The 24423-nt window shown below is 61.2% G+C and overlaps 1 protein-coding gene across 1 annotated transcript in view; it reads right to left on the minus strand.

The window, feature by feature from the left end:
* Nucleotides 1-24423, minus strand: part of CHD5 (chromodomain helicase DNA binding protein 5) — a 43729-nt gene that overhangs the window by 2898 nt on the left and 16408 nt on the right. Inside the window, 22 exon segments of the mRNA XM_030327453.1 lie at nt 1-164; nt 507-617; nt 796-1027; nt 2086-2210; nt 3467-3584; nt 5829-5960; nt 6949-7090; nt 7601-7774; nt 8624-8745; nt 8866-9003; nt 12064-12264; nt 12359-12550; nt 13611-13716; nt 13799-13930; nt 16224-16435; nt 16652-16858; nt 17990-18211; nt 18355-18521; nt 19046-19169; nt 20378-20502; nt 22173-22411; nt 22938-23056. Coding sequence (XP_030183313.1) covers nt 1-164; nt 507-617; nt 796-1027; nt 2086-2210; nt 3467-3584; nt 5829-5960; nt 6949-7090; nt 7601-7774; nt 8624-8745; nt 8866-9003; nt 12064-12264; nt 12359-12550; nt 13611-13716; nt 13799-13930; nt 16224-16435; nt 16652-16858; nt 17990-18211; nt 18355-18521; nt 19046-19169; nt 20378-20502; nt 22173-22411; nt 22938-23056 — 3504 coding nt within the window.

Here is a 24423-nt window from a genome sequence, read left to right on the forward strand (position 1 = left end):
CTCCTCGCGCACCACGTACTGCGCCACCTTGAAGGAGCTCAGGTATTCGTTCATATTCTGCAGCTCCGTGTCGTCCGTGGCGTCCTGGTTTCTGTCCAGCAGCTTGGAGATGGCCGCATCGTCATAGTGGATCACACTGCTGTCCTCCACGTCCTTGTTGTCGCCTGGGAGCAGACAGGGTGCAGAGTGAAGGGACAAGATGGGGTGCCCAGGTCCAAGTGTGGGGACCCCACGGGAACAGACTCCCGACCGTGGCCCTTCCCAGCCTCCAGCAGGGGCGGCAGCAGAGGGGCATGGTGATCAGAGAGCGGAACCTGCACCGTATCAGCGCGGCTGCCTGCTCACCGGACAGTCCGCGGGCACCCAAGTGAGGGGCCAGTGGGGGCGAGCACGGGAGCCCGACAAAACACAGAAAGGGGTGGCGGGGCGGGGCGAAACCCATCCTCTCCGGGGACAGCCCCTCGAAACACAAGAGGAGCTGGGAGCTAGGCTGACTTAGCCCCTACCTGGCGGGGTACTGCCATGCTTTTTCTTGGCGCCGGCAGCCAGGGCTCCCCCTTTAGAGGACTGGACATCCGGGATGGGCGTGACGGGCCTCTGGCCCTGAGACATCATGCCTGTAGGACAGAGTCAGAGGGGTTGCAGCGCTGGGGGGCAACCCCTAGCCCCAGTGCCTAGAGACGCCGCCCTGAACCTACCCTCCGTGGCCAAGAGACGGGGGCAGAGGAGAAAGGCTGTGGGCCCCGGGGACGGATGGAGCGTCACCCCCACCCACTAGCCGCCCTAGACGCCCACCCTCCACGTCGTCCTTGAAGAGCTCCTCGGTGCCGAACTTGAGGATGTCGTCCAGCTCCTGCTTGGTCATGGAGCCAGACTTGGAACCGAGGCCAGGCCGCACCACCAGGTGGGTGAGCATCATCTTGCGCTTGGCCACCTGCGTGATGCGCTCCTCCACCGAGGCCCGAGTCACAAAGCGGTAGATCATTACCTTCTTGTTCTGTCCGATGCGGTGGGCGCGGCTGAAGGCCTGGGGGCAAGCTGCAGCTCAGTGCTGGGGGTTCAGCCAAGGGCGGGGGGGGGGGGGGCGCAGGGCCGGGCGCCGCAAGGTGGGAGGGGCGTGCACGCGTGCTCAGGGGCATGTTCCGCAAGGGGCTGTGCTGGCTTCCTGACCGTGGGTGGTCTCGGGTGGGCCTGGGTGCCCGCACAGGTGGAACTAGGCATAACTGCAGGCGGGCAGGGGTGTGTGCAGGGGCGGCGGAGCCAGTGTGTGCCCCTGAGAAAGCCACACGGGGCTCTGACGGCAGTCCTGGGGAGGTGGGGTGGCACCTCCCTTGAAGCGAGCCGCTCGTGACCGCAGGAGCTCCTGTTGGAGACACTCGGCCACCCTGGGAGGGCAGCAAGGCCAGGAAGCTGCCCAGTGGTATGAGGACATGCCCGAGGCTCTGTGCATCAGGCGTCTGTGTGAGGCGACCCTAGCGTGACTATCTGTGTGGGTGACTCTGCGTGGGCACACACACGTGTGCGTGAGACACGAGTTTGTGTGTGCCCCTAACAGAATGTACTCAGTGTGTCCATCCCTGCCCCAGGTGGCCAGGGACAAGAGCGTGTGTCTTCGTTCCCACACCCCTACCCCCTCAGCCCTTCCGTCCTTCCTCACCAACCCCGCCTGCCCCTCCTCCATCTCTTCTCCCACAGGCTTGTCCCCCCAGTATTTCCTTGGTTTCCCCCCCAAACTGCCCCCCGTCTGGGTCCCAGGACTCCCTCCTTTTGACTCCCCCCATGGGCTTGATCCTAAGAGTGACGGGACAGACGAAGGGTTATCAGCCACACAGACTGCTGTGTGTCCTTGGGCACATTGCCTGCCCTCTCTGGGCATTTCCTCTTTTGTACAGTGAGGAAGCTGGAGGGGCAGGGCATAGCCTCCACTCACCTCCCAGGTCCCCTCTTGGGGCTGGGATTCCATGAGGGTGGCCCAGGGGGAGGTGACACCCGGACACAGAGTCTGAGGGGGAGGGGTGGAAAGCCCACAGAACCAGTGGTGGCAAGGGGGCTCTCTGACAGGGTTGCGGTGTCAGGGCCACAGACCTGGATGTCATTGTGTGGATTCCAGTCCGAGTCGTAGATGATGACCGTGTCTGCCGTAGCCAGGTTGATGCCCAGGCCACCCGCCCGGGTCGAGAGGAGGAAGCAGAACTGCTGGGCCCCGGGGGCTGAGGAAGAGAGGCAGGTGCCCAGTGGGGCCAGTGAGGGGCTGCCCAGAGAGGTGAGGGTGGGCGCAGGTGGACAGCAGATAGGAGGGCTGGAGAGGACGGGAGAGGGGGAGGGGGGTGCTGGGACACCGTGGCCCCATCACAGATGACACCAGCCGCAGCTGTGTTCAGGGTAAGCCTGAGGAGGCCCAGGGCCCAGGGTGGGGACAGAGCAGCCCCCTTGAGCCCCACTCAGCCCCCAGCTGTGCTCTGAGTCCTGACTCTACAGGAGGGAGCCAGAGCGAGAAGGAAGTTATGTTCAAAGCCTAGATGAGCAAAGACCAACCTACAGGACCCCGGCCACCCCACCGGGCAGCTCCCACTGTCGCAGGACAGCTGGTTCTCAGGCCCACCTGAGCCCTTCGTAAGTGACGGGGTCTGACCTGTGCGCCCGAGAGAGCTGCAAACAGGTTCCCGATCCTCCCGGGGCCCCGGCCACTCCCACCTCCGTCTAGATCTTGCAACTCTGGACTCGCTTCACCTCAAACACGAGTGGACAACAGGAACCCCTCCCCTGGGCGATCGGGCAGCGGGGCCCCAGCCCTGTTCTGAGGGTGGAGGCCAGCAGAAAGCCACAAGCCCCAGGGAAACAGCTCATCATCACTGCTGCAAACCTTGCCACTATACAGGGGCACTGGGTCACCCGACCTCTCCCCCACTCCGGAGGTCTCCTTCACTGCCCAGCAAGCTCCGATCTCTCCTTCCCGGGCCAGGAAGAGAGTACATTGAGTTTGGATGCGTAGGGCTCTGCTTCTTCCTCTCTGTCACTAGGAAGCAGCCCGCAGGGAGCAGGAGCTCAGCTCCACCCCTCCCGCGGTCTGTTTTAGGGTGGCAGCTTCTGTCCCACACTGCTGGTAACCGGTGGCTTATCTGGGGTATCAGAAGCCCACAGGGGCCGGCCAGACCCTCAGCCCCAGCTTCATTTAGTAACAGAGGTGGTAACTTCCTCTCTTTCTCCTGGTCTGGGTCTCAGTTCCAAGCAGGTGTTCCCTACTGGGCCCTCAGCACCCCACGCAGCCCCCAGAGGTTCCGTGGAATTCATTCCTTTTAGCATTTAAAAGGGACAGCTGTTAGGACTTAGACACCAATCTGCTTTCTGCAGCCACGTGAGGGGAAACTCATCTGAACATCAGTTGGGTGGCCTGGCTGAGACCCCAGCCTGGGAGGAAGGGCCGATATAGGGTCCCAGTCAAGAATGCATGGGTAAGGCAGGGTACCGTTGAATCTGTCGATCGCCTCTTGTCGGAGGCCCCCAGTGATGCCACCATCAATCCGCTCATACTTGTAGCCCTCATACTCCAGGAAGTCCTCCAGAAGGTCCAACATCTTCGTCATCTGCAGGGGACATGATATGCCTGAGGGGCTGCCCCAGAGCAAGGAACCCCATGGGGCCACGGGCATGGTCCCCATGAGTTTGGGGAAGACAGAGCTGCCTGTTGAGTGGGGAGAGAGGTGGGACCCAGGCAGACCTGACTCGGGGCTCTCTGGAGAAGAATGCAGCCTCCAGCCTTGACCCCCAGAGTCACTGCATCACCCACACCAGCCCACAGCCATCTGTCTAAAGCACAGCTCTGAGCAGCCCTGTCCTTACCTCACAGCACAAAATCCCAGCTCCTCACCCTGGCATTCTATATGGGCTTCATGTCTCAATGCTTCCATCATACCCTCAGCTACCCCAAATGACCTGGCCTCTCCCTGGAAAGCCCACCCCCTTACTGCCTAGGGAACTCAAACAGCACCTCTTCTGTGGGGTTTTCCCTGATTTCACCGCTCCCTATAAGAAGAGAATAGCAGTCCCTTCTGGGCTCCCATTACCCCGTGTATCTCCCTTCATTCTTGAGAGATAGTTGAGCTGGATATAAAATGATCCATTCCCGCAGGATACTGAAGATTTTACGACTGCCTCCTGCCACCTGTTGTTGCCGATGAGAAGCCTAAGGACAGTCTGATCATCATTCCTTTGTAGGTACTAGGTCTGAAGTGCTGTGATTTCCCTGTAAGGTGCCTAGGGATTCGTTTCTTTATATTTATCCTGCTTGGTACTCCAGAGTACGTTTCAGATCTGAGACCTCACGTCTTCCCCCAGGTCTGCAAACTCTCACGGATTCCAGCTTCTTCGCCATTTTCTCTATTTCTTCCTCTGCAACTCCTGTTAGATGATTATTGGAGCCTCTCAAGGTGTCCTTCGTGCACTTTCTCCTTTCTGATCTTTGTGTCTCTCTGCTCCATTCTGGGGAGATTCTCAGCACCAGGTCCCATTCATCAGCATTGCCCTCACCAGTGCTGAGAGTTTATCCAAGGTGTTGAAATGTTTTATTTTAGTTCCATGCAGACCCTTTTCCTATCCAATTATTCTTGTTCATTTCTTCCTGCTTGTGCTTAACTGATTTCTTCTTGATTTATGGGTTGTTACTCCATTAATTTTGGGGATCCTAAACATGCTTGTCTGAAGTCTTTTTCAGGCTTTTCTATTATTCTTTTCGTTTGGAGTGTACATACTGTTTTGTGGGATGTCCTAATATCCGGTTTTGTCATGAGGTTTGGAAGTGGGGTTTGTGGGCCCGTTTTAGGTGCTCTGTCTCCATCCCTTTCCCTCTGTGCCCATTTCTAGGAGTTGCGCAGTCCCTTCTCTTTGGTCCCAGAATCGTATCTTATGTTGGCAGGGGGTTGGGGTCATTGTGGGTTCAGTCTCCAAGCCAGTCCACAGTGCCAGGCTTGGTCAGATTTCCCCAACGTCTCTGGGCCTCCTGCGGGCCCATGGTGGGGTCAGGGCTGCAGGCAGGAGCCGCGGTCACCAGCTGACTTCAGTACACAGAAGAGCCACATCCTCCTCTCTGGCTTTGAGCAAGGGGCCTGGCTCCATCCCAGAATACAGGAGCATTTTTAGCACCAGGACCCGCAGGACCATTGCTGACTCCCATCACAAAGACGACCCCGGAACTAAATGTCTCTTTACGTCCGTCGCCCACATCCGTCTCCCACACTAGACTGGGCGTGTCTCAAGGGCAGGGACTGGCCCTGTGCCTCCCACAGAGCCTGACACAGGGCAGATGCAACCAGAGGGGTGAGGAAACAAGGGGTGCACAGACCAGCAGACCCCCGAGGCTGCACAGCCTGCCTCTGACCACCCAAGAGGCAGTGGTACGAGTGCCATTTCAGGAGGAGCTGCCCCCGCACAGGCTCTGCCCAAACCAGCCTCAGGGCCCGCCTGTGACAAGTCAGGCTGCAGGGGTGAGGGCCAGGGGCTATCGTCCCAGCCTGGACACCGGGGAAGGCTCCGCTGCTTGGGGGGGGGGGGGGGGGAGGGGGGGGGCGGGGCAGGCCAGAAGGGGCAGGTGGTGGGGAAGACGCTGGGCTTTATGGCCAACATGCCCTGAGCTCCTGGAGCTTGGCACCCAGCCAGCTTTCTGGGCTGTGCCCGGCCAGGGCGCACACGAACCACCTCTGACGTGCAGTCCACCGGGAAAGAGCACCAGGCCTGGAGGGCCACCGGCAGGCGGCGCCGTCAGCTGGCAGGGGTGCCCTCTGCAGGATGTGGAGTGGGGGCTGCGGGGGGGGGAAGCAGGGAGGTCAGCTCACCTGGGAGAAAATGAGCACGCGGTGCCCTTCATCCCTCAGTTTCTTGAGCATCTTCTGTAGCAGCATGAGCTTGCCCGAGGACTTGACCAGGGAGCTGCCATCATAGGAGCCATTGGGCAAGACGGGGGCCTCCTGGAGACACGGCAGAAGGTGGGGCATTGGGGGGCTTCCCGGGTCGGACCGGGCAGACAGGCCACTCATCCCACCGGGCCCCTCCGGGCACACGGCGCTCCCAGGCAGAGCCCTCCGTCTCCCCCTGCTGGCACTCCACCAGGACACCGGGGACATCGGCCAACAGGCGATGACAGGGTCTTAAGCTAAGCCGGCCTTCCCAGAAGGAATTATGCCTGGTCTCTGTGGTCACGGTAGGGCGCATCCTGGCAAGGCCAAGCCCTGAACCCCAGCTGGGCAGGACGTCAGCCCAAGGGCCCTGCCATGCCAGGGCGGTGAGAGAGATCTGGGGGGCAGATCACCCACAGCACGGCCCCCCACGGCTCCCTCTGCATGTGTCTGGCTGTCTGGGGGCAGGAGGCAGACACCGCGGAGGGTTTCGGCAAGAACTAGAACAGCAGCGACGGTGACAAGAACGGCCGTGCCGGGCTCTCTCTGACGGCACTTTCTCACCCGGCCCTCACCCTCTCAGGCAGATGCTGTTACTGTCCCATTTTATGGAAGATGAAGCTGAGGCTCGGAGCAGGACCACTGGCTTTCCTGAGACCACAGGGTTGGAGCTGGTGCCTGACCCGGGTCCAGCCTCCCACTTCAGGACTACCTGGGGCCTCACGCAGGCCTTCCTGACTCCCCCGGTGACCGAGCACAGCCAGATCAGCCTGGGGTGCCCTGATGCCCCCCACCGCTTTGTGGGCACAAGGAGGGGTCAAGGGAAGGAGAGGGCCTGCCTGGGCAATGGACGGAGGTAAGTTTTCAGAAACTGGGTGTAACGGGGCCACGTCACCCGTAAGTCCACACGTGCGGGGAGGGCTGGGGGGCCGAGGGTGCCACGGCAGCCACGGACAGGCACCACGACGGGCAAAGGGAACCTACCGCGGCAGCCTCGGGCCCTTACCGTGACGGTCACGGGCACCCACTACAGTGGCCACAGGCGGCCACGGGGACCTACCACGGCAGCCACGGGGAAGAGGTAGGGGTGGTTGCAACACTTCTTCAGGTCCATCATGATGTTGAGCAGCGACACCTGGTTCCCGCCTCCCTTGGAGTTCAGTGCCTCGAAGTTCCGCGTGAGGATGAACTTGTAGTACTTCCTGCAGCAGGGCGAGGAGGAAAGGCAGGCTGGACACCAGGGCCGCCCCGACCTCTGAGAGGACACTCTCTGCTCTGCAGGGAGACGGGGCTGCCGGCCGAGCACCACTTACAGAGACCGGAGGAGCCCTGCCGGGTGAAGCCCCAGGCCCCGAGTCACCCAGCAAGTTACTGAGGACATTGAAAAGCCCCGGGCAGCCCCAACCCAGGCCAGTGAAAGAGGTCAAAGATGGAAGCGTGTGCAAAAGGTGAGTCAAGGGGTCGGCGGGGGGGGGGGGCGGGGGGGGGAGGGGGGATGGGCGGGGGGGGCGGGGGGGAGGGGGGATGGGCGGGGGGGCGGGGGGGGAGGGGGGGATGGGCGGGGGGGAGCGCGGGGGGTGCGCAGAGCCTTCCCATCACCCGGGGCAGCGTTGCTGGAAGGCTCAGTCAGACCTTCTGGGAGAAGGCAAGCCCAGGGGGCGTGAGGCGGGCCGCTCTGTGGCGGGGCCCCAGCGGGCGGAGCGTCCACTCACTTCTGCATCTGGCTCAGCTCCACGCGAACGATCAGCTCGGTCTTGGCCGGCATGTTCTTGAACACATCGGCCTTGAGCCGCCTCAGCATGTGCGGCCCCAGCAGGTCATGGAGCTTTTTGATCTGGTCTTCCTTGGAGATATCGGCAAACTCCTCCAGGAAGCCCTCCAGGTTGCTGCGAGAGAGAACCAGGATCAGAGCCAGGAGCAGGGGACTGGAACAGGCCAAAGCCCTCTGCGGAGGAAGCCAGGATTGGGGTGGGGGACCAGAGGGTCAAGGGCAGGCCGGTTAGCTGGTGGGCCTGGGAGCCTTAGCCCTGCCCTAAGTGTCCCTTCGGTGTCCACCTAAGCCCGTGTCCCCACCCCTCCAGTATAGCTCGGCCACATAGGATAACTTCCTCTCCTCAAAGCTGTCCTGGAAACAAAGCCTCTAGGACTTTTACCCCTGTTACAGGAAAGGAAACTCAGGCTGATGGGGGCCCAAGGTTGTGTGGTCCAGCCTGCCCTCCAATCTGTATCTCCTGATTCTGAAGTCAGCACCCTCCACCCTGAACCCCCCATTCTGAGCCGGAGAATGGGGTAGGCGAAGGCAAGGAGGCCGGGGAAGGAGAGCCCAGGCCCCCCACTGGCAGGGCCTCCGTGTTCGCCCCATATCCACCACCACCCCCGGCCCTCTGCCCTCATCACTGTCACCCAGGTGGTCACTTAGGTGTTAGTGGAGGGGAAGGAATGAGGCAGGGCATGGGGGGCAAGGACAGCAGCCCCAGAGGACGCCCCGGGGGTCTCCTGGGGCAGAGCCGGGGAACAGTCACGGTATTCGGGGCAGCTCACGTCCACTGAGCCCCCCGCACACGCCAGGGCCGCGGCCCCTCCCGCACAGGTCATTTGGGGCAGGCTGCTGCTAATGCTCCCATTTTACTGACAAGGAAGCTGAGCTCCAGCTCGCACTGAACTGGTCTTCCCTGGCTGCCCGCCAGCCCGCCTCCCCGGCCACACCCCCTCCCCGGCCACACCCCCTGGCTCACTTGAACCTCTCTGGAGTCAGGAAGTTGAGGAGGTGGAAAAGCTCCTCCAGGTTGTTCTGAAGCGGGGTCCCCGTCAGCAGCAGCTTGTAATCGATCTTGTAGCTGTTCAAGACCCTGAAGAACTTCGGGGAGGAGGCGGCCAGTTAGGGGGAGCGGGGCGGCCAGCCGGCACCCCTCCCCACCCCACCCCTCCACCGGGGTGGAAGGGGCGGCTCCAGGGGCCAGCAGCCAGCACCGCCTACCTTGGACTGGTTGTTCTTGAGCCGGTGGGCCTCGTCCACCACAAGGCAGGCCCACTCGATGGAGCCCAGGATGGCCTGGTCGATGGTGATGAGCTCGTAGGAGGTGAGCAGGACGTGGAATTTGATCTGCACTTCTTTCTGGAGGGGAAGAGGAGCATCTGGGAGGGGAGCAGGTAGGGTCTCCAGAGATAAGGAGACGTGGAGGAGGGGTGGACAGGACTCCGGAGGGCCCAGGGAGGCTCTGGGACTGACAGGAAGGGCCGCGGGGGCAAGCCCCCTCATCCTCACAAGCTGCCCCCCCCCCACGCTGTCATTGTCCCCATTTACAGCTCACAGGATCTCAGGCTGGTCCCCAAGACCAATGGATGGCAGAACCAGGATTCGCACAGGGAAGCGATCCCTGCACGTGTGGTTAAATGCTCTGCCGTCGCTGATTTGAGATTCTTTTTTGTCTTTTAAGTTTTATTTTATTTTTGAGAAAGAGAGTGGGGGGAGGGCAGAGAGAGAGGGGGGCCAGGAGGATCCGAAGTGGGCTCTACACGGACAGCAGCCAACCCGACGCGGGGCTCAAACTGTCAAACCGAGAAACCATGACCTGAGCCGAAGTTCAACCGACTGAGCCACCCAGGTGCCCCCACGGACTTGAAATTCTTGATAATTACGTTGTTGAATTTGTGTTTTGTAAGAGGAGATCTATGGAATGATGGAGCCCCCAGCTTCCCTGTCCCCACCCAGCAAACACCAACGCCTCACACCCTTGTGGGGGCCAGGCCCGGGCATGGGGGGCATTCACCCTGAGAGTAGCCCCGTGCTGAGGAAACAGGACATTAAATAGCCAATAAAAACCACCACCCGGAGGTCGAGAGAGAGACTACTAAAAAAAGGAAAACGCTGTTTCTTGCATTTGAACCAGGGGCCCTGCGTCTTCAGTCTCCACCAAAGGAGGTAGCCAGTCCTGGCCAATCCAAGCCCGGATCTCCCAGCGACCGACGTCCCTTGTGAAGGGGCCAGAGAGGGGCAGAGGGGCGTCTCATTGCACGGGCTCTGCCTGCAGGTGGCCCCTGGGTTTGCACCCGGCCCTACCCTTTCCAGCTGGACCCAAGTCAAGCTAATTAGCCTCCTGAGCCTCAGTATCCCCTTTGGTAAAAAAAAAAAAAAAAAAAGGAGAGATCCTGCCTTCGTGAGGAACGCCATGAGAATCCAGAGGGCAAAAGCCGTCCCTTAAAATAATTAAACGCACGTGGAATCACTACAGGTTCCAAGTATCCTGCTTCTGGATACAGACCCAAAGGCCCAACAGAAGGGAAGCAGGGACTCGGAGTAAATGTCAGCACATCCACGTTCATAGCATTTTCACAAGAGCCAAAAGGTGGAAACCACCCAAGGGTCTGGATGGGTGAATGAAAAAGGAAACGCAGTTCGCCAATGGAGTGCTATTCGGCCTAAGAAGAGAGGACACTCCGGGGGTGCCTGGGTGGCTCAGTCACTTTGGTGTCCGACCCTTGATCTTGCCTCAGACCACAATCTCACAGGTCATGGAATTAAGCCCCGAATTGGGCTCTTCGCTGACAGTGCAGAGCCTGCTTGGGATTCTCTCCCTCTCTCTCTCTGCCCCTCCCCTGCTCACGCACACGCGCGTTCTCTCTCTCTCTCTCTCTCTCTGTCTCAAAATAAATAAACACTAAAAAGAAGAAGAAGAAGAAGAAGGAGGAGGAGGAGGAGGAGGAGGAGGAGGAGGAGGAGGAGGGAGAACATTCTGACCCATGTTACGACAAGGGTGAGATTGAGGGCACTTTGCTAAGTGAGATAAGCCAGTCACAAAAAAAGCATACACTGTGCTATTCTACTCAAATGAGGCACTGATCGGTAGTCACGGGGCGGGTGCCAGGGGCTGGCGGAGTTACTGCTTGATGGCGACCGAGTTTTGGTTCTGCAAGAGGAGAAAGTTCTGGAGACGAATAACGGGGGATGGTTGCCCGATGGTGGAGGGTACTCGGTGCCCCTGAACCGCACGCTTCAGAATGGTCACCACGGTAAATTTTATGTCTGTGTATTTTAGCACAATTTGTTTTAAGCAGGCTCCGTGCCCGGCATGGAGCCCAATGTGGGGCTTAAACTCACAACCCTGAGATCAAGACCCGAGCTGAGATCAAGAGTCGGACGCTTAACCAACTGAGCCAGCCAGGCGCCCCCCACGATTTTAAAAACTAAAGTAAAGGAGGTGAGTCTATAGAGTGCCCAGCACGGCACAGGACCCCAGTGTGAGCTCAGGAGAAGTTTTCTGTGACTAATTGGCCCACAGGCCCATCATCTGAGTCATCCCCTCATTCAGCAAATAGTTACTGGGCATCCCCTGGGGCCACAGAGGCTCCAAGATGCTGCAGCAAGCTGGGGTAAGAACCACCACCCACCCCAGGATCCTGGGAGGGGAGCCCCAGCCCCCAGCGTAAGTGCTGAGATTCATTGAGGGCCTCCCATGCACCAGGCACTGTTCTGAGTGCTCTGGGGGAGTCTGGGGACCGGAGACATCCACACCTCCTGGGACTTCGTCGGAAATGCGGAGTCTCAGGCCCCACCCCAGAGCTACTGGATCAGAACCTGCCCTTCAGCAAGAGCCCTGGTGACCTGTGGGCACAATCAAGTGGGACAGACCCTGCCTGGCTCACTCGGTCGCCCCTCCATGACCCTGCGGGGTCCATGAGCTCATTCTGCTGAGAAGAATCTGAGGCACAGAGAGGTCACCCAGCTGGTGTACTAGGGGGAATTGTGTTCCCCCCAAAATCTGTGTCCACCCAGCACCTCGGAATGTGGCCCTTCCAGGAACTAGGGTCTTTGCAGGTGTGATTAGTTGTGAGCCAAGCTGTGAGCCAAGGAACGCCAACAGCCGCCAGAAGCCAGAGGAGGCAGGAAGGACCCTCCCCTGGTGCCCTCAGAGGCACGTGGCCCTGCTGACACCTCGACCCCAGATTCCGAGCCTCCGGAACCAGGAGAAAGTAAGTCTGTTGTCAGCCGCCCGGCTTGTGGTGCTTTGTGACAGCAGCCGCAAGACGCGGGTAACTCTGCCTACAGAGAAGCCCTTTGCTGGCCACAGGCCTCCAAAGGAGCTGAGGGACCCCCGCCAGAACGCAGGGCCCCTGCGGCCCCAGCGACAGACCCGGAGCCTCTCCGGGGTCCTCCCCGCGGATGAGGGGCGCTCACCTTCATGCGGAACACCTTCTTTCCACTCCGAATGGCGTTGTCCTCGAAAGAAAACTCATTCTCCCGGATCACGGAGCGGCTCTCCTTGTCCCCCGTGTAGGTGACCACGTAGAAGTCGGGCGCCCACATCTCAAACTCCCGCTCCCAGTTGATGATGGTGGACAGGGGCGCGCTGACCAGGTAGGGCCCCTTGGAGTGCCCCTGGGGACGGAGGGAGACAGAAGCAGTGAGGCTGCCCACCCCACCCCGGCCAGCACCGGCCACCGCTCCCGGGCCCCTGCCCCGGCCCGCGCACCTCCTTGTACAGGGAGTAGAGGAAGACGATGGTCTGCACAGTCTTGCCCAGGCCCATCTCGTCGGCCAGGATGGTGTCTGTGCCCTGGGCCCAGGAGAAGCGCAGCCAGTTGAGGCCCTCCAGCTGGTACGGGTGCAGTGTGCCACCCGTGGAGTCAATGTACCAAGGCTGCTTGTCAAACTTGACCGTGGGCTGCAGGGGAGGCAGAGGTTCAGATACACCCTGAATCCTGGGCACCGGAGCCCACCCCAGGGCCTTTGCACACACCATTCCTTCTGCCTGGAATACCCTCCCCACTCTCTCATCCCTGCTAACTTATTTCTCCTTCATGTTTTGGCTGGAACGCCTCTTCCTTCAAGAAGCCCTCCCTGACTCCCACTCTGGCTCAGGTGTTCCCCTGTCCTCCTGCAGCAGCCCTGTACTTCTGCTATCGGGGCAGTTTCCTGATGGCTGGATTCTCTGACTTTGAGCCCAGGTTGTGGTCGCCACACTCCTCCTGTACACCATGGCTTCCTCTGAGCCCCACGTAGTACCTGGGCTGCGGTGGGCACTCAGTCAACATGTGTTTGGTGTGTGCCTGAGGTGCTCCATCCACTCGATCCTAAACATCACCCTCTGTCTCTTTTATCCTACAGCTCAGAGCCGCCTCCCCCATGAAGTCCTCCAGATGGACCAGGCCCGTTTGCCTTTCCCTGGCATCCCACCGTCCCAGGTCGAACCCCTATGTTCTGTGTGTTCACGCCACAGGCCCCTGGGAGATGGGCACTTTTTGAAATGGGGCCAGAGTCCTTGTTCCCACAGGGCCAGCAGCTGGCAGACACCCCAGGGAAGTTTGCTAAAGGAATGAAGGTCAACCCTTCCCCTCCCAGATGGGCTCAAAGCTGGGGGTGGGGCAAGTTGGGGGTCTCCTCTCCCTGAACAGGTAAGAAAGGTGTATAATTACCATGTCAGCTTAAAGTTGACTTAAATGCTTGGAATTAGCTCACCTAAAGTAATGTAAATTTGTGTGCTGAGCAGGGACTATTTGACCCCCACCTCCCCCCAGTTGTGCACAGATAACCCACGTGCAAATCTCACAGAAAGCCGTCTCTGTCCCGGGGGGGGGGGGGGGGGGGCTGCACAGGCTGGGGGACCTGGGCGGTCCTGGGTCTTGATCACCTTGTCCCGCCTCTGCAGGACAGGCCATCCTCTGTGGCCACGCCCGGGGTGGCGGGCCTTGGCAACCCCACCCGTCACCCGCCTCCCTGCTCACATCCACGATGGGTGTGTCTGGCGGCTTCTGTTTATCCTCCTTTGGCTTCTTGCCCTTCTTGACCAGCCTCTTGGGCAGCCTGGCATCCTCACCCAGCATCAGCTCCCTGCGGAAGAGGGGGGTGCAGATGGGCAAAGCTCCAGCCCGCCAGAGGCCACAGCCCGGGGACAGCCCGGCGGCCAGCCCACCTGTGACCCCAGTAGGCCTGCTTCAGGTTGTCGTAGTAGGGGATGTCGATGTCGTCGATCTCCCAGGTGCACTGGTCATAGGGCAGGTCTTTCCACTTGATCAGGTAGTGCACGTCCCCCTTTTTGTCAAAGCTGCAACACAGCACACGGGTGGTGGGGGAGGGGCGGGCCACCGGGCCCGTGGCCTCGGGAGAGTCAGGAGGGCTCTCTCAGGATGCAGACCCCGCCGCGCCCGCAGTCCCCTGACATCCTGGGCCCAGCAGGGAGGGCAGAGCACCAGGGCTGTGACTCCAGAGAGGTGAAGCGGCTTGCCTGAGGCCACACGGCTGTGACGGGGAGGAGGGCGCGGGCTGAGTGGCAGAGCCGGAGAGGGAGAGGTGGGAGGGCACGCTCACAGAGGAGCAAAGAGCCAGCCACATTTCCATCCTCCCGTCACAGTGACGAATCCCATCCGGGCCGGGGGTGTGGACACCGGAATTCGGCATTTCTGAGTTGGGCAGGCCTCTCCCCTGACCACAGGCCTTTGTTTTCTAACTTAAAAAAAAAATTTCAAAGGACCAGAGCCATGCCCATCCTGGTCCCATCTCTGCAAAGTAAACAAGGGCTGATTCCCGCGGGTGCAAGTGGGATGACCTCTTCCGAAGACCCCTGGTGACCAAGCCAGCAGCACAGAAGGGCTGTGCCAGGGAAGCACCTTACACTAGCTTGACTCCGGCTGCTGGGAGGGTCCTAGAGGCCTGCCACCCAACTGAGCTGAGCGGGCAGCCAGGCTTGGGGAGTGCAGCGGGGTGGGGGAGTCTCAGCCCCCCAAAAACGCTGTGGCTGCAACTAGCCTGGGAACCATTAAGAGAAAGACCAGTCCCCCGGGCACCATGGAAACTGATATTTTTGAAGATAAATAATTAGTTGTTACTCAGGCGTGGGGTAATAAATGTGGGGAAAAGTCATCAGCCCTGCCTTGGAGACAGGGAGCAAGAGTGTCATTTATGCTTTTAAAATGCAATTTAAGGGGCGCCTGGGTGGCTCAGTCGGTTGAGCGACCGACTTGATTTCGGCTCGGTTCATGATCTCAAGGTCATGGGATCGAGCCCCGCGTCTGTTTGGGATTCTCTCTCTCCCCCTCTCTCTGCCCCTCTTCCCCTCAAAATAAGTAAATAAACTTTAAAAAATAAATGAATAAAGTGCAATTTAATAAAGGCAAAAAACCGTGGGTCAGTTCAGTGGGGGGCTCAGGTTCGCGTAGTAACTAACCCCCTCTTTAAGAGCTGTTCTCAGTGAGGGGGGGATGGGAAGAGGCGGGCGGCTTCTCCGGGCAGGGCTTCCCCCTCTCACTGAAGGCTGCACTCGCAGCCCCGGCATGCTGGTCCGGCCCTCACCACAGCCCTGCGGGGTACTCTCCGGATCCTACTTCACATGAGAAACACGGGGCACACAACCCAGAAAATGGGGAGCCAGGATTAGAATCTGGGTCTGGCTCTGGTTCTTGACCTCTGCACTACCCAACTCCCGCTTCTCAGGACGCCTGTGGTTGGCTGGGCCCTAAGCCCCTCCAGGGCAGAGCCCATCAGGTGGACGCAGGGAGGCAAGGGCAAGACTTTGACCCCCACCCTGCGCCCACCTGTCGGCCACTGCCAGTTCTCAAGCACCTGAGCTCGGGACTCACAAGAGCTCCCACTGGCTCTGCAAACCAAAGCCAAACTCAGGGGGTCCACAGGCTTCCCGCCCTGATCTCTTTGTCCAAATTGCTGCAGCCTCCGATCACTGTCCCTGGGGGATTTCCAGACCATTCAACAGAGGTTGGAATGGTGGCCGTCAAAACTCACCAGGTTCAAATCCCAGCTCCACCCCCTCTAGGCTGTGTGACTTCGGGCAAGTAACTTAACCTTGCTGTGCCTACTCACACATCCATAACAGAGAGAGAGAAATAAAACGCCTGTCTCTCGGGTAGATGGCGCTCAGCTGTGTCAGCTGCTGTTATAAAGGAAGACCACGCGTGTATACGCCCCCACACTCAGGCCACCTCGGTCCCCAGGACCCTACCCCAGGTACCAAGCGCTAGCTCTGGCAGAAGCCCAGGAGCACAAGCATCCTGACCCAATGACGGTCCCGCTCCGTGCAAGCGTCACGGGCTGGTCAAGTTGCCCCTTTATATGTAAGACTTTGGAACCGTGCTCCCACCGTGAGTGGGACACGTGCGCACATGTGAGCCAGAACACGTGCGCGCGCACAGACCTGCGAGCACACGACGGCCCCTCCAGCTGGGCGGTCGAATCGCTGCCACTGGGGGCCCTCCACCCCTTCCTCCTGCCCCCTCCGCACCCGCATGCAGTCCTGTGTCCGTTCCACAGGGTGAAGGAGCCATGTGTCCCGGCCCTACGGGCACCCCTCCAGTGAGACCCGGGGCCGCACCCCCCCGGGCACACACCTGTGGTTCAGGATACGGTGGATCATCATCCACTCGGGCTTGATGCCGTAGCGGTAGAAGCGCTCCTCCATCTTGGCATAGAGAGGGTCCTTGTTCTTCCTCTTCTCGCTTTTGCCGTCCTCGTCGCCAGAGCCGTAGTCAAAGGGCGGCGGCTCATCCATGTCGTTCTTTCTTTGGTAGTTGCGATACATCACCGTGTGGTACAGCTCCAGCTGCTGACACAGGGGCAGAGGTTATGGGAGGGAGATGGGCCACGGCCCCCCAGGTCCCCAGCCCAGCTCCCCCAGCCCGGGTCCCAGGCAGGACGGCCCCCGCGTGCAGCCTCCCGCTCCCGGACTCCCAGCGGCGTGCCTCGCTCGCTCGGGGTGCCGGCCAGCGCCCTCAGGAGCGGCGCCCCAGCACAGCCACACCTGCCCGGGGGCGCTCACCTGTAACTCTTTCACCCAGGAGCAGTGCCAGTAGGAGAGTCCAGCCCACTTGACAAAGAACTCCCTCTCCGGAATGCCCTCCAGGGGCTTCGGTGGGGGGACACCGGGCTCCACGTCGGGCCCCGGCAGCCCCACCATGAAGGGAGCCGGGGGCTCCGTCCACCTCCAGTGCAGGATCCGCTGGACTTTGCCTTTCAGTGGGGGACACTGTGGACAGAGGAGGGTCCCCAAGTTCAGGGCTTAGCCACAGGGCCCCACCCTGAGGCTCCAGTGACATCAGGCCGTCACAAGGCTCTCTCCAACAAGTTGCAGTGACCCCCAAGTAGGCACCGCCTTGACCCCACAATGCTGCCCTGTCCTCAGGGCACATGCTGTGCACACACGAGCTAGGCAACATGAGTCTGTGCACACTCACGCCCACGCACGCACGCACACACCAGAAGCCCAGATGCACACAGGGTAACTGGGGCTGGCCACAGCACAGCCCAGGATCCGGAGGGTGGAGAATCCAGCACTGGGGGTGGGCCTGGGGGACAACTCAGAGCAGGGGGGCCTTCATATGCACAAAGCGACTGGGGGCGGGGTGGGAGGCGCTCTTCTCTCCCTGCCTCCTGCCCTCTCGTCACCCCCAGCCCCGAGTCCTGGCAGGGTCTGAGTGCTCAGTTCTGTCGTGTGGCCTTAGACAAGTCACTTTACCTCCCTGAGCCTCAGTTTTGTCATCTAAAAATGGGAATAACAAAAGGCCTGTACTGGAAAACTCGGTACGCGGTAAAGGGGTGCACAACGGACAGATGGTAGTGTGATGGTAGGTCAAGGACGCCACTTGTTTCTTCAGAAGGGCTCGGGTTTCCGGTGGGAAAAGGCGGTGGGCGGGCCTCGGAGGTGGGTGGGTGGGGGTACCCGTGGTGGGCGGGGACTCAGCATGGGAAGGTGGCCGGCTGGGCGGACCTGGAGGGGGCGGGGCCTTGGCTAGTAGGCCTGTGGCATCGCGGGGCCGGCCTAGGTGGGCCGGGCCTGGGCCAGCAGAGCTGGGTGGGGAGGGGGTCCTCCCGCGGACGGGGCTATACTGGGTGGGCGTGGCCTGGCCCAACAGAGGCGGAGCCTTTGGTGGACCGGGGTCCGCCGGCGGGGCGTGGCCCGGAGCGCCGCAGGCAGGGCTTGTGGGTAGGCGTGGCCTGGGCCCGTGGACGAGGGGCCTTCGTCGGCAGGGCCTGGCCGGGAGGGGGGGGGGGGGAGGGACCTGGCCGGGGCGGGGCTTGGTCGGGAGGGGCCAGATCAGGGGGTGGGGCTTGGCTGGCGGGGCGGCGCGGGGCGGCGCGGGGCGGGCGTAACACTCACAGTACAGCGCGGGCAGAGCCATTCACCGTTTGGGATCTCGGGCAGCGGCGGGTTGAGGCAATGCAGGTGGTAGGAGGACGGGCAGGCGTCGCAGCAGAGCAGTTCGCCGCCGTCTTTGCACACGCGGCAGAACTCCATGTGGTCGTCCTCCTCCTCCTCGCAGCCGCCCTCCTCCTCGTCGTCCTCGTCGTCCTTCGGCTCCCACTGGATCCCCTCCTTTTCCTGGAGGGACAATCCTCGTGGAGGCACCTTGGGCCAGGCCCCACTTCCGGCAGGGTGCGCCTCCCTCCTCCCTCCCGCGCGCGCCCCTCCACACTCTGCACCTCCCCGCGCCCCTGCCCCCGGGGCCTCTGCCAAAGGCTTACACAGTGAGGACAGCTCCACTTGCCCTCCGGAGCCTTCTCCAGCTCTGGGTCGAGGCAGACTAGGTGGTAGGCCCGCGGGCAGGTGTCGCACAGGATGATCTCCCCGCCCTGCTGGCACACCTCACAGTAGTCCTGGTGGTCCGTCTCATAGCCATCACCATCGTCAACTGGGGAGGGGCAGAGGCGGTAGTGGAGGGCCTGGTGCCCACTCCCAGTGCCCAACCAATCTCCACCCCAGACTGGACCGGTACACAGTAGGTGTTTAACAGATGTTGGATGAATGGATGGTGGACGGACAGGCGGAGTGTACAAATGTGGAAGAAAGGGGTGGAGAGGTGGGCGGAAGATGGATAAAGGGAGGGGGGATGGGTGGGGACCAGGCCTAAGGGGGTAACTGAAGGTGACGGACGGATGGGTGGGTGACTGAAGGGGTGCGTGTGCAGGAGGTTAGGAAGCACTGCCTTCTCCGGCGTCCCCTCTGCTAGTGCAAATGCCCCGAGTGGCTCAGAAGTCCCTAGCTTAGCCTCACTGGGACGGGACCCCTCTCCTGACCATAGAGACCAAGTGGGCGAGGGAGCACAGGCGAACCGTCTGGCTGAGGCCGGCAAAGGCCCAGACAGGAGGATGCCCTCCCCTGCCAGCCAAGGGGGGCTCTGCACCCCCTTCCACCAGGAGCCCCAGGGAGTCCTACTCCTCCTCTTCTTGCGCCGCCTCTTGCTTTTCTTCCCCAGGGCTGCCGAGCCCTCGGAGCGCACGGAGGAGCTGTGGATGCTGGCGCTGTCGAAGTCCGACTCCTCCCGCTCATCTTCCTCGCTCTGCGGGGGTGGGGGAGGGCCCTGTGAGCCCACAGCCTGCCCTGGGGGCTCATCCTGAGGGTCTCACTGGCCCGGGCAGAGGACGAGGTGGTGCAGGGCATGGTGGAGGCTCCAGAGGCACAGCGTGCTCTGTGGTTCGTCTCATCTCCCTCTGGCTAGGAACCCCGAGGCCCCACCCACCAGGCCAGCCCGATGTCCCACCACCCTCCCTGAGCCCTGCTCTCCACCCTGCCGAACTCCTATACATCCCTCAAGGGAAAGCCCTAAGTAAGGACACCTCCTCCAAGGAGCCTTCCCAGATCCCTCCTTAATGGGACCTGTTGCACAGCCTGTGTGCCAGGTCTGGCCTGTATCATCTGCCTGTCTTTGGCTCTCTCCCACTATATCTCCCAAACACCCTCCAGACTGTGAACACCTCCGGAGAAAGTCCCACCACAGATACTTGCTGAGCTGAGCTGGAACACCAGCTCTGGGCCGGGCCACACCTGCTGCCCCGTGCTCCCCTCTTAGAGCAGCTAAACTCAAGACCTGTCACTTGCCTCTACCAAGGGACAGAGAAATGGCTTCCAACTCTGCCCCTCTACAGAGGTGGGGCAAGGTGAGGGAAACGGGTGCGCTGCGGGGGTAGGGGAGAGTGTGAATGCCCTCCTCCCAGAGAAGGGAGGGCCAGAGGCTCCGGTGGGGACTTACGGTCAGTCTGAACCGGGTGCCAGAGCTGGCCCCGGCAGGGCAAGGAAGGCTCAGAGCTCCGGCCCACCCGATCCTGCCTACGTGCCACCTTCCTGGGGTCCAGCCTCCCAGCAGACCTGGCTTCGCAGGCCCCGTCAGGACTCTTAAGGGCCAGCTGATGCTCCCACCTGCTACCCAGATGGAGCAGAGCCGGAAGTGAGCCCCCAGCTCGGCGGGGCGCTCTCCGTCCCAGAGTCCTGACTCAGGAGAGTGGACTGACAGCCCTGCATTCCAGTCCCCCTGCCTTCATGGCGCACCAACACACGAGCACGCTCACACTCGTGCAGAGTGCATCTGAAGGCTGCTCACACACCCACCCACACGGCCGAGTACATGCGGTCTCGATGCCTCACACCCACCCATCCCGGCCCACCCTCACACGTTCACATGCTTACACACTCGCACGCTCCTGCTCCCAAACCCACACTCCCGCTCACACGCACACATTCCAGTCCACCTTGTCTCACGCACACGCTCACCGAGGAGCCTTTCTTCCTCTTGTTGCCGATCCCTCCAAAGCGGAACTTGAGCCCGGCTACCTTTCTCCCTTTGCCCTTTTTCTTCGAGTCCTTGGAGGCTTTGATCTTCTTCCTCACTCCTGGCCCTGAAGAGTGACCGCAGATAACCCAATAACCCAGAGCCGCGGCGGCTCACTCACCCACAGCCAGACTTGGGTCAGCCCTCCCGGGGGCTCCATAAGGGAAGGATGGTTCGGCCGCCATCCCTTTCCAGATGAGAAGGCAGGGGACTCAGAGCGGTGAGGTCCTTGTGTAAAGTGACACAGCAAGGAGGACCCGACCCGGTCTCTGCTCTGGCCACCACGGCCCCTGTTCCATGAGTAGTAGAAATGCCGGCCATCATGGGAACAGCCCTGTCCTGTCCCCTCTCCCCAGGAAGGAGCTGTCCCCAGTGAAGCCGTGGGCCCCCACAGTTAGCAGGGCCACTGAGGGCACACCCACCCACCTGTGGTCCATACCTGGGCCCTGGAGGGACATGCTGGGCAGGAAGCCCTTTCCCCAGCCGCCAGCCGCCGGCCTCCAGATTGTCCCCAGGCCCGGCCAACACTGGCACCACTCAAGACTGCCCCACCTCTGCCAATCACCCCCAGGAAACACTAGCTCCCTGGTGGCCAGCAGGGTTGAGGCTATTTTTATGGAACTGGCCACAGGACAATTAGCCACCTGGGAGTCATGACCGCCCCCCCCCCCCAGCAGCCTCTCCCACTGGCTGAGCAGGGAAGACGGAGCCCTTGGCAGCAGGTGGCCTTGACCTGGACCCTCCTCCAGCTCCATCACACAGCTGAGATGGGACTAGGAGCCCAGCTGTGACCTCCGTGGCGCCACGGAAAATCTATTTCAATTTTTCAGGCTCTGAATGGGCAGCTCAGGGAATAGCTCAGTGGCTGGAGCCCAAGAGGAAATGAGAAGGTAAGGCAGGCTGGGGAGGCCCAGGATGGAGGACAGTGAGGGAGAAGAGCAGGGGCAGCCTCTAAACCCCATGTCACTCTGCCCACCAGGCCCCTGCAGAGACCTGGAAAAGGGGTACATCATCCCAGAAACCAAAGTTCCTTAGGGCTGAAACAATGGGCCCCAGAGCCCCCTTAGCTGCCCACCAAAGTCCCGAGTACCCAGAAAGGCTGAGCTGCTAGTGACCGCATCTTTGAGAGCCCTGGGGAGATGTGGGTCTCTACCCCAATGGGGCCAGAAATCCTCCACCTAGGGGAGGTCCCTCCCCCAGGACTTGAAGTCACAGAGAGCTTCTGCTGTCCCTATTCTCCCCCAGAGAGACCCAGACACCCAGCACTGAGTCTGATTTTGTATCTGGACCTCCTTCAAGGTCTCCCAGAGCAGCCAGTCCTGACCACAACCACACCTATGCACGTGCATTACCCCGAGGGCTGGGTGCTCAGACAAGAGGGGTCAACGGGCTAACCTTGGGACCCCTTCTCCCTGAAAATGAGAACTCAAGAGCCCCCCACTCCCAGCAGCGTGGACCTGCCCTCTCCCTACCTCCATACCATGTCGGAGGGTGCCAGTGCAAAAGTCCCAAAGCTCCAAGCACACTATCCCCTCTGCTTCACCCCAGCCCCGAAAGGGAGGCAGGCAGAAGCTATAATGCCACAGTACAGCAGAGAAAGGGCGAGTGGGTCCAAGGTCAACCACGGCCCCGGGTCCTTGAAGAAGACTGCCCCACCTGTCCCACCTGCCCGAGGCTATGGGGTCTGGGGTAGGACTCTGCCAGCAGGGCCGGGTGCCCATCCACCCACAGCCTTACCCTTGCCCTCCTTGGTCTTGGCCTTGCGGATAGGTACAGGCTGGGGTGCCTGCTGGGGGCTGACAGCCAGCGGAGGGGCGATGGTGACTGTCTCCACGGCCGCGGCCACTGCTGCCGCGGCAGCCGCTGCCGAGCTGCCCTTGAAAGGGTTGTTGGCGCTGAATTCCCGCCACTTGGCACCCAGGACGGTCATCATTTTGGACATGGGGATCTTCGGGTTCTTCTTGGCAATGAGCGGCCTGTGTGGGGTGAAAGGCAGGCAGGTGAGGGCGCCACCACGGAGGGGATGAGACCCCCCACGAGACCCAGGCAGCCCTTCCTCTCCCGAGCCTGGGATAAGAAGCCCCGAGTTCCAGGCTGAGAAACTGGGCAGGAAGCAGGGAAGAGGACAAAGCTTTTGACAGCAGTCCAGCCCCAGACATTCCTGATTCCCTGTCTATGTGGTCGGCCATCTTCTAATGAGGTTCCCAGACCCCGTATGACCCGAGAGACCAGAGGGACGAGCCCGCAGTGAGCCATTGGGTGCCCAGCCCCAGTTCTTCCAGAGCTGAGAGAGCCCATGAGGTCTATGGCCCTCGGGATTGACCGAGACCGCCATCCTGGGGCTCCGGGCAAGCAGGGGAAGGTGGGACCACCAGGTAAAAATGGCTCTGCCCGGGGTTGGCATCGGCCTGAAAGCACCCAGCACCCCAGGGGCCTGGGGCTCTGTCCTCCAACTTGTCATTCCCATGGATGCCCGGCCACGGCAGCCGGCGGCGCGCCCACCTGAGGAACTGACTGAAGGCCTTGTAGTTGGTCAGTGTGTGGTAGTCGGCCTCTGAGAACAGGTACTCCACATCGTCCAGGCCCCACTCGGCCATGAGCTGCCCCGAGGACTTGGGCTCCTAGGGACACCCAGGCAAGAGGTGGGGTCAGAGCAGGGTCCTTCTAACCCGTACCCCCACCCCTGGGGCCCCGTCCCAGGAGTGTCTACCTACAGCCTTCCCACCCACCCCCGACCCCCAGCCCGCCTGCCCCTTGATCAGAGGGAAGGGCTCAGGCACCAGCTCATGAGGGGGTGTGGGGTCAAGCCTGGGGGTTTAGTGGGAGGGGCGGGGGTTGGGGGAGGCTATATGCACACCCAAGGCAGGAACAGTAACAGAACTCACTCTCTGGGAGGAATATGTTCTGGAAACTTGGGCACTGGGAGGGAACAGCAGCCTGAAGGTGGGTTTTAAGGGGACAGATGTCCCTGAGAAGGGAGCAGGGCTGAAGGGCTGCCTGAGGCATGTCGGGAAGAAAGGAGGCTGCCTCAGGTCGTCGCCTAGTAGAGTCACACATGGACGCCATGAAACGACAGACCACTGCTCTCTTGCTTCCAGGGCCAGGAAGGTGTGCCCTGGCCAGGGTAGGGGCACGGGACAAATGGCCCAGCTGAAGGCAGACGCGGGAGAGGGTCCCTCGGCCACTGCTTCACTTTCCAGATGGGGCACCGAGACCCAAGGTGTGTGATTGATTCCCTAAGGGCACACAGTGCGGCCTCAAGACAGCCAGCCCAGGGGTCCGATCTCTGGCCTAACCCGGGCCTGCGGGGGTCGGCTGGGGGGTGGAGGTGCTGGCCGTGAGCTCGGGCCCTAGAGCCAGGCTCAGACGGCAGTTCTGATCCTGGCGGTGAGAGCTGGACAAGCTACCTCGCCCCTCTATGCCTGTCTCCCGCTGCAAAACGTTCCCAGGAGGGACAAGTTAGCACAACCGCTTGGAACGGGGCCCTCGCCCCATTTTGCATTGGTCCAAGGCACCCCGCTGACCCACTCAGCCAGTCGGCACATGCCACACCCAGGCCACAGTCACCGGCCCAGGCGGGAGTCCAGTCCAGGGCGCCACTGGGTCTCCTGTGTGGACAACAATCTAGGACGCAGGCCTGCTTCCCCCGCTACCAGAGGGGGCCGGGGTGGCCAGGAAGCCCTGAGCTGCAGAGACATTCATTCTCAGCCACAAGGGTGTATGTGGCCTGAGCCTGGCACTGACCCCACAAAGGGCGAAAGATGTGAAAACAGGCCCTGGGTAACACCGCAAGCCGGAAGTCCCCTGGCCTCTCAACTCCTGGGCACTGGCCCAATAAGCCCGATCGATGCCCGAGCCCCTCCGAGCTGGGCTGTCTCCCCCACAACAGTAGGCCACCCCGGGACGTGCGCTCAGCCTCCCTCCGTCCAGAGCGCTGAGAAGCAGGCCTTCCAGCACAGTGCAACAGGGAGGCTGGGGAACCCGCTTC

This window comes from Lynx canadensis, chromosome C1 (assembly GCF_007474595.2).
Source record: "Lynx canadensis isolate LIC74 chromosome C1, mLynCan4.pri.v2, whole genome shotgun sequence".
Lineage (NCBI taxonomy): Eukaryota > Metazoa > Chordata > Mammalia > Carnivora > Felidae > Lynx > Lynx canadensis.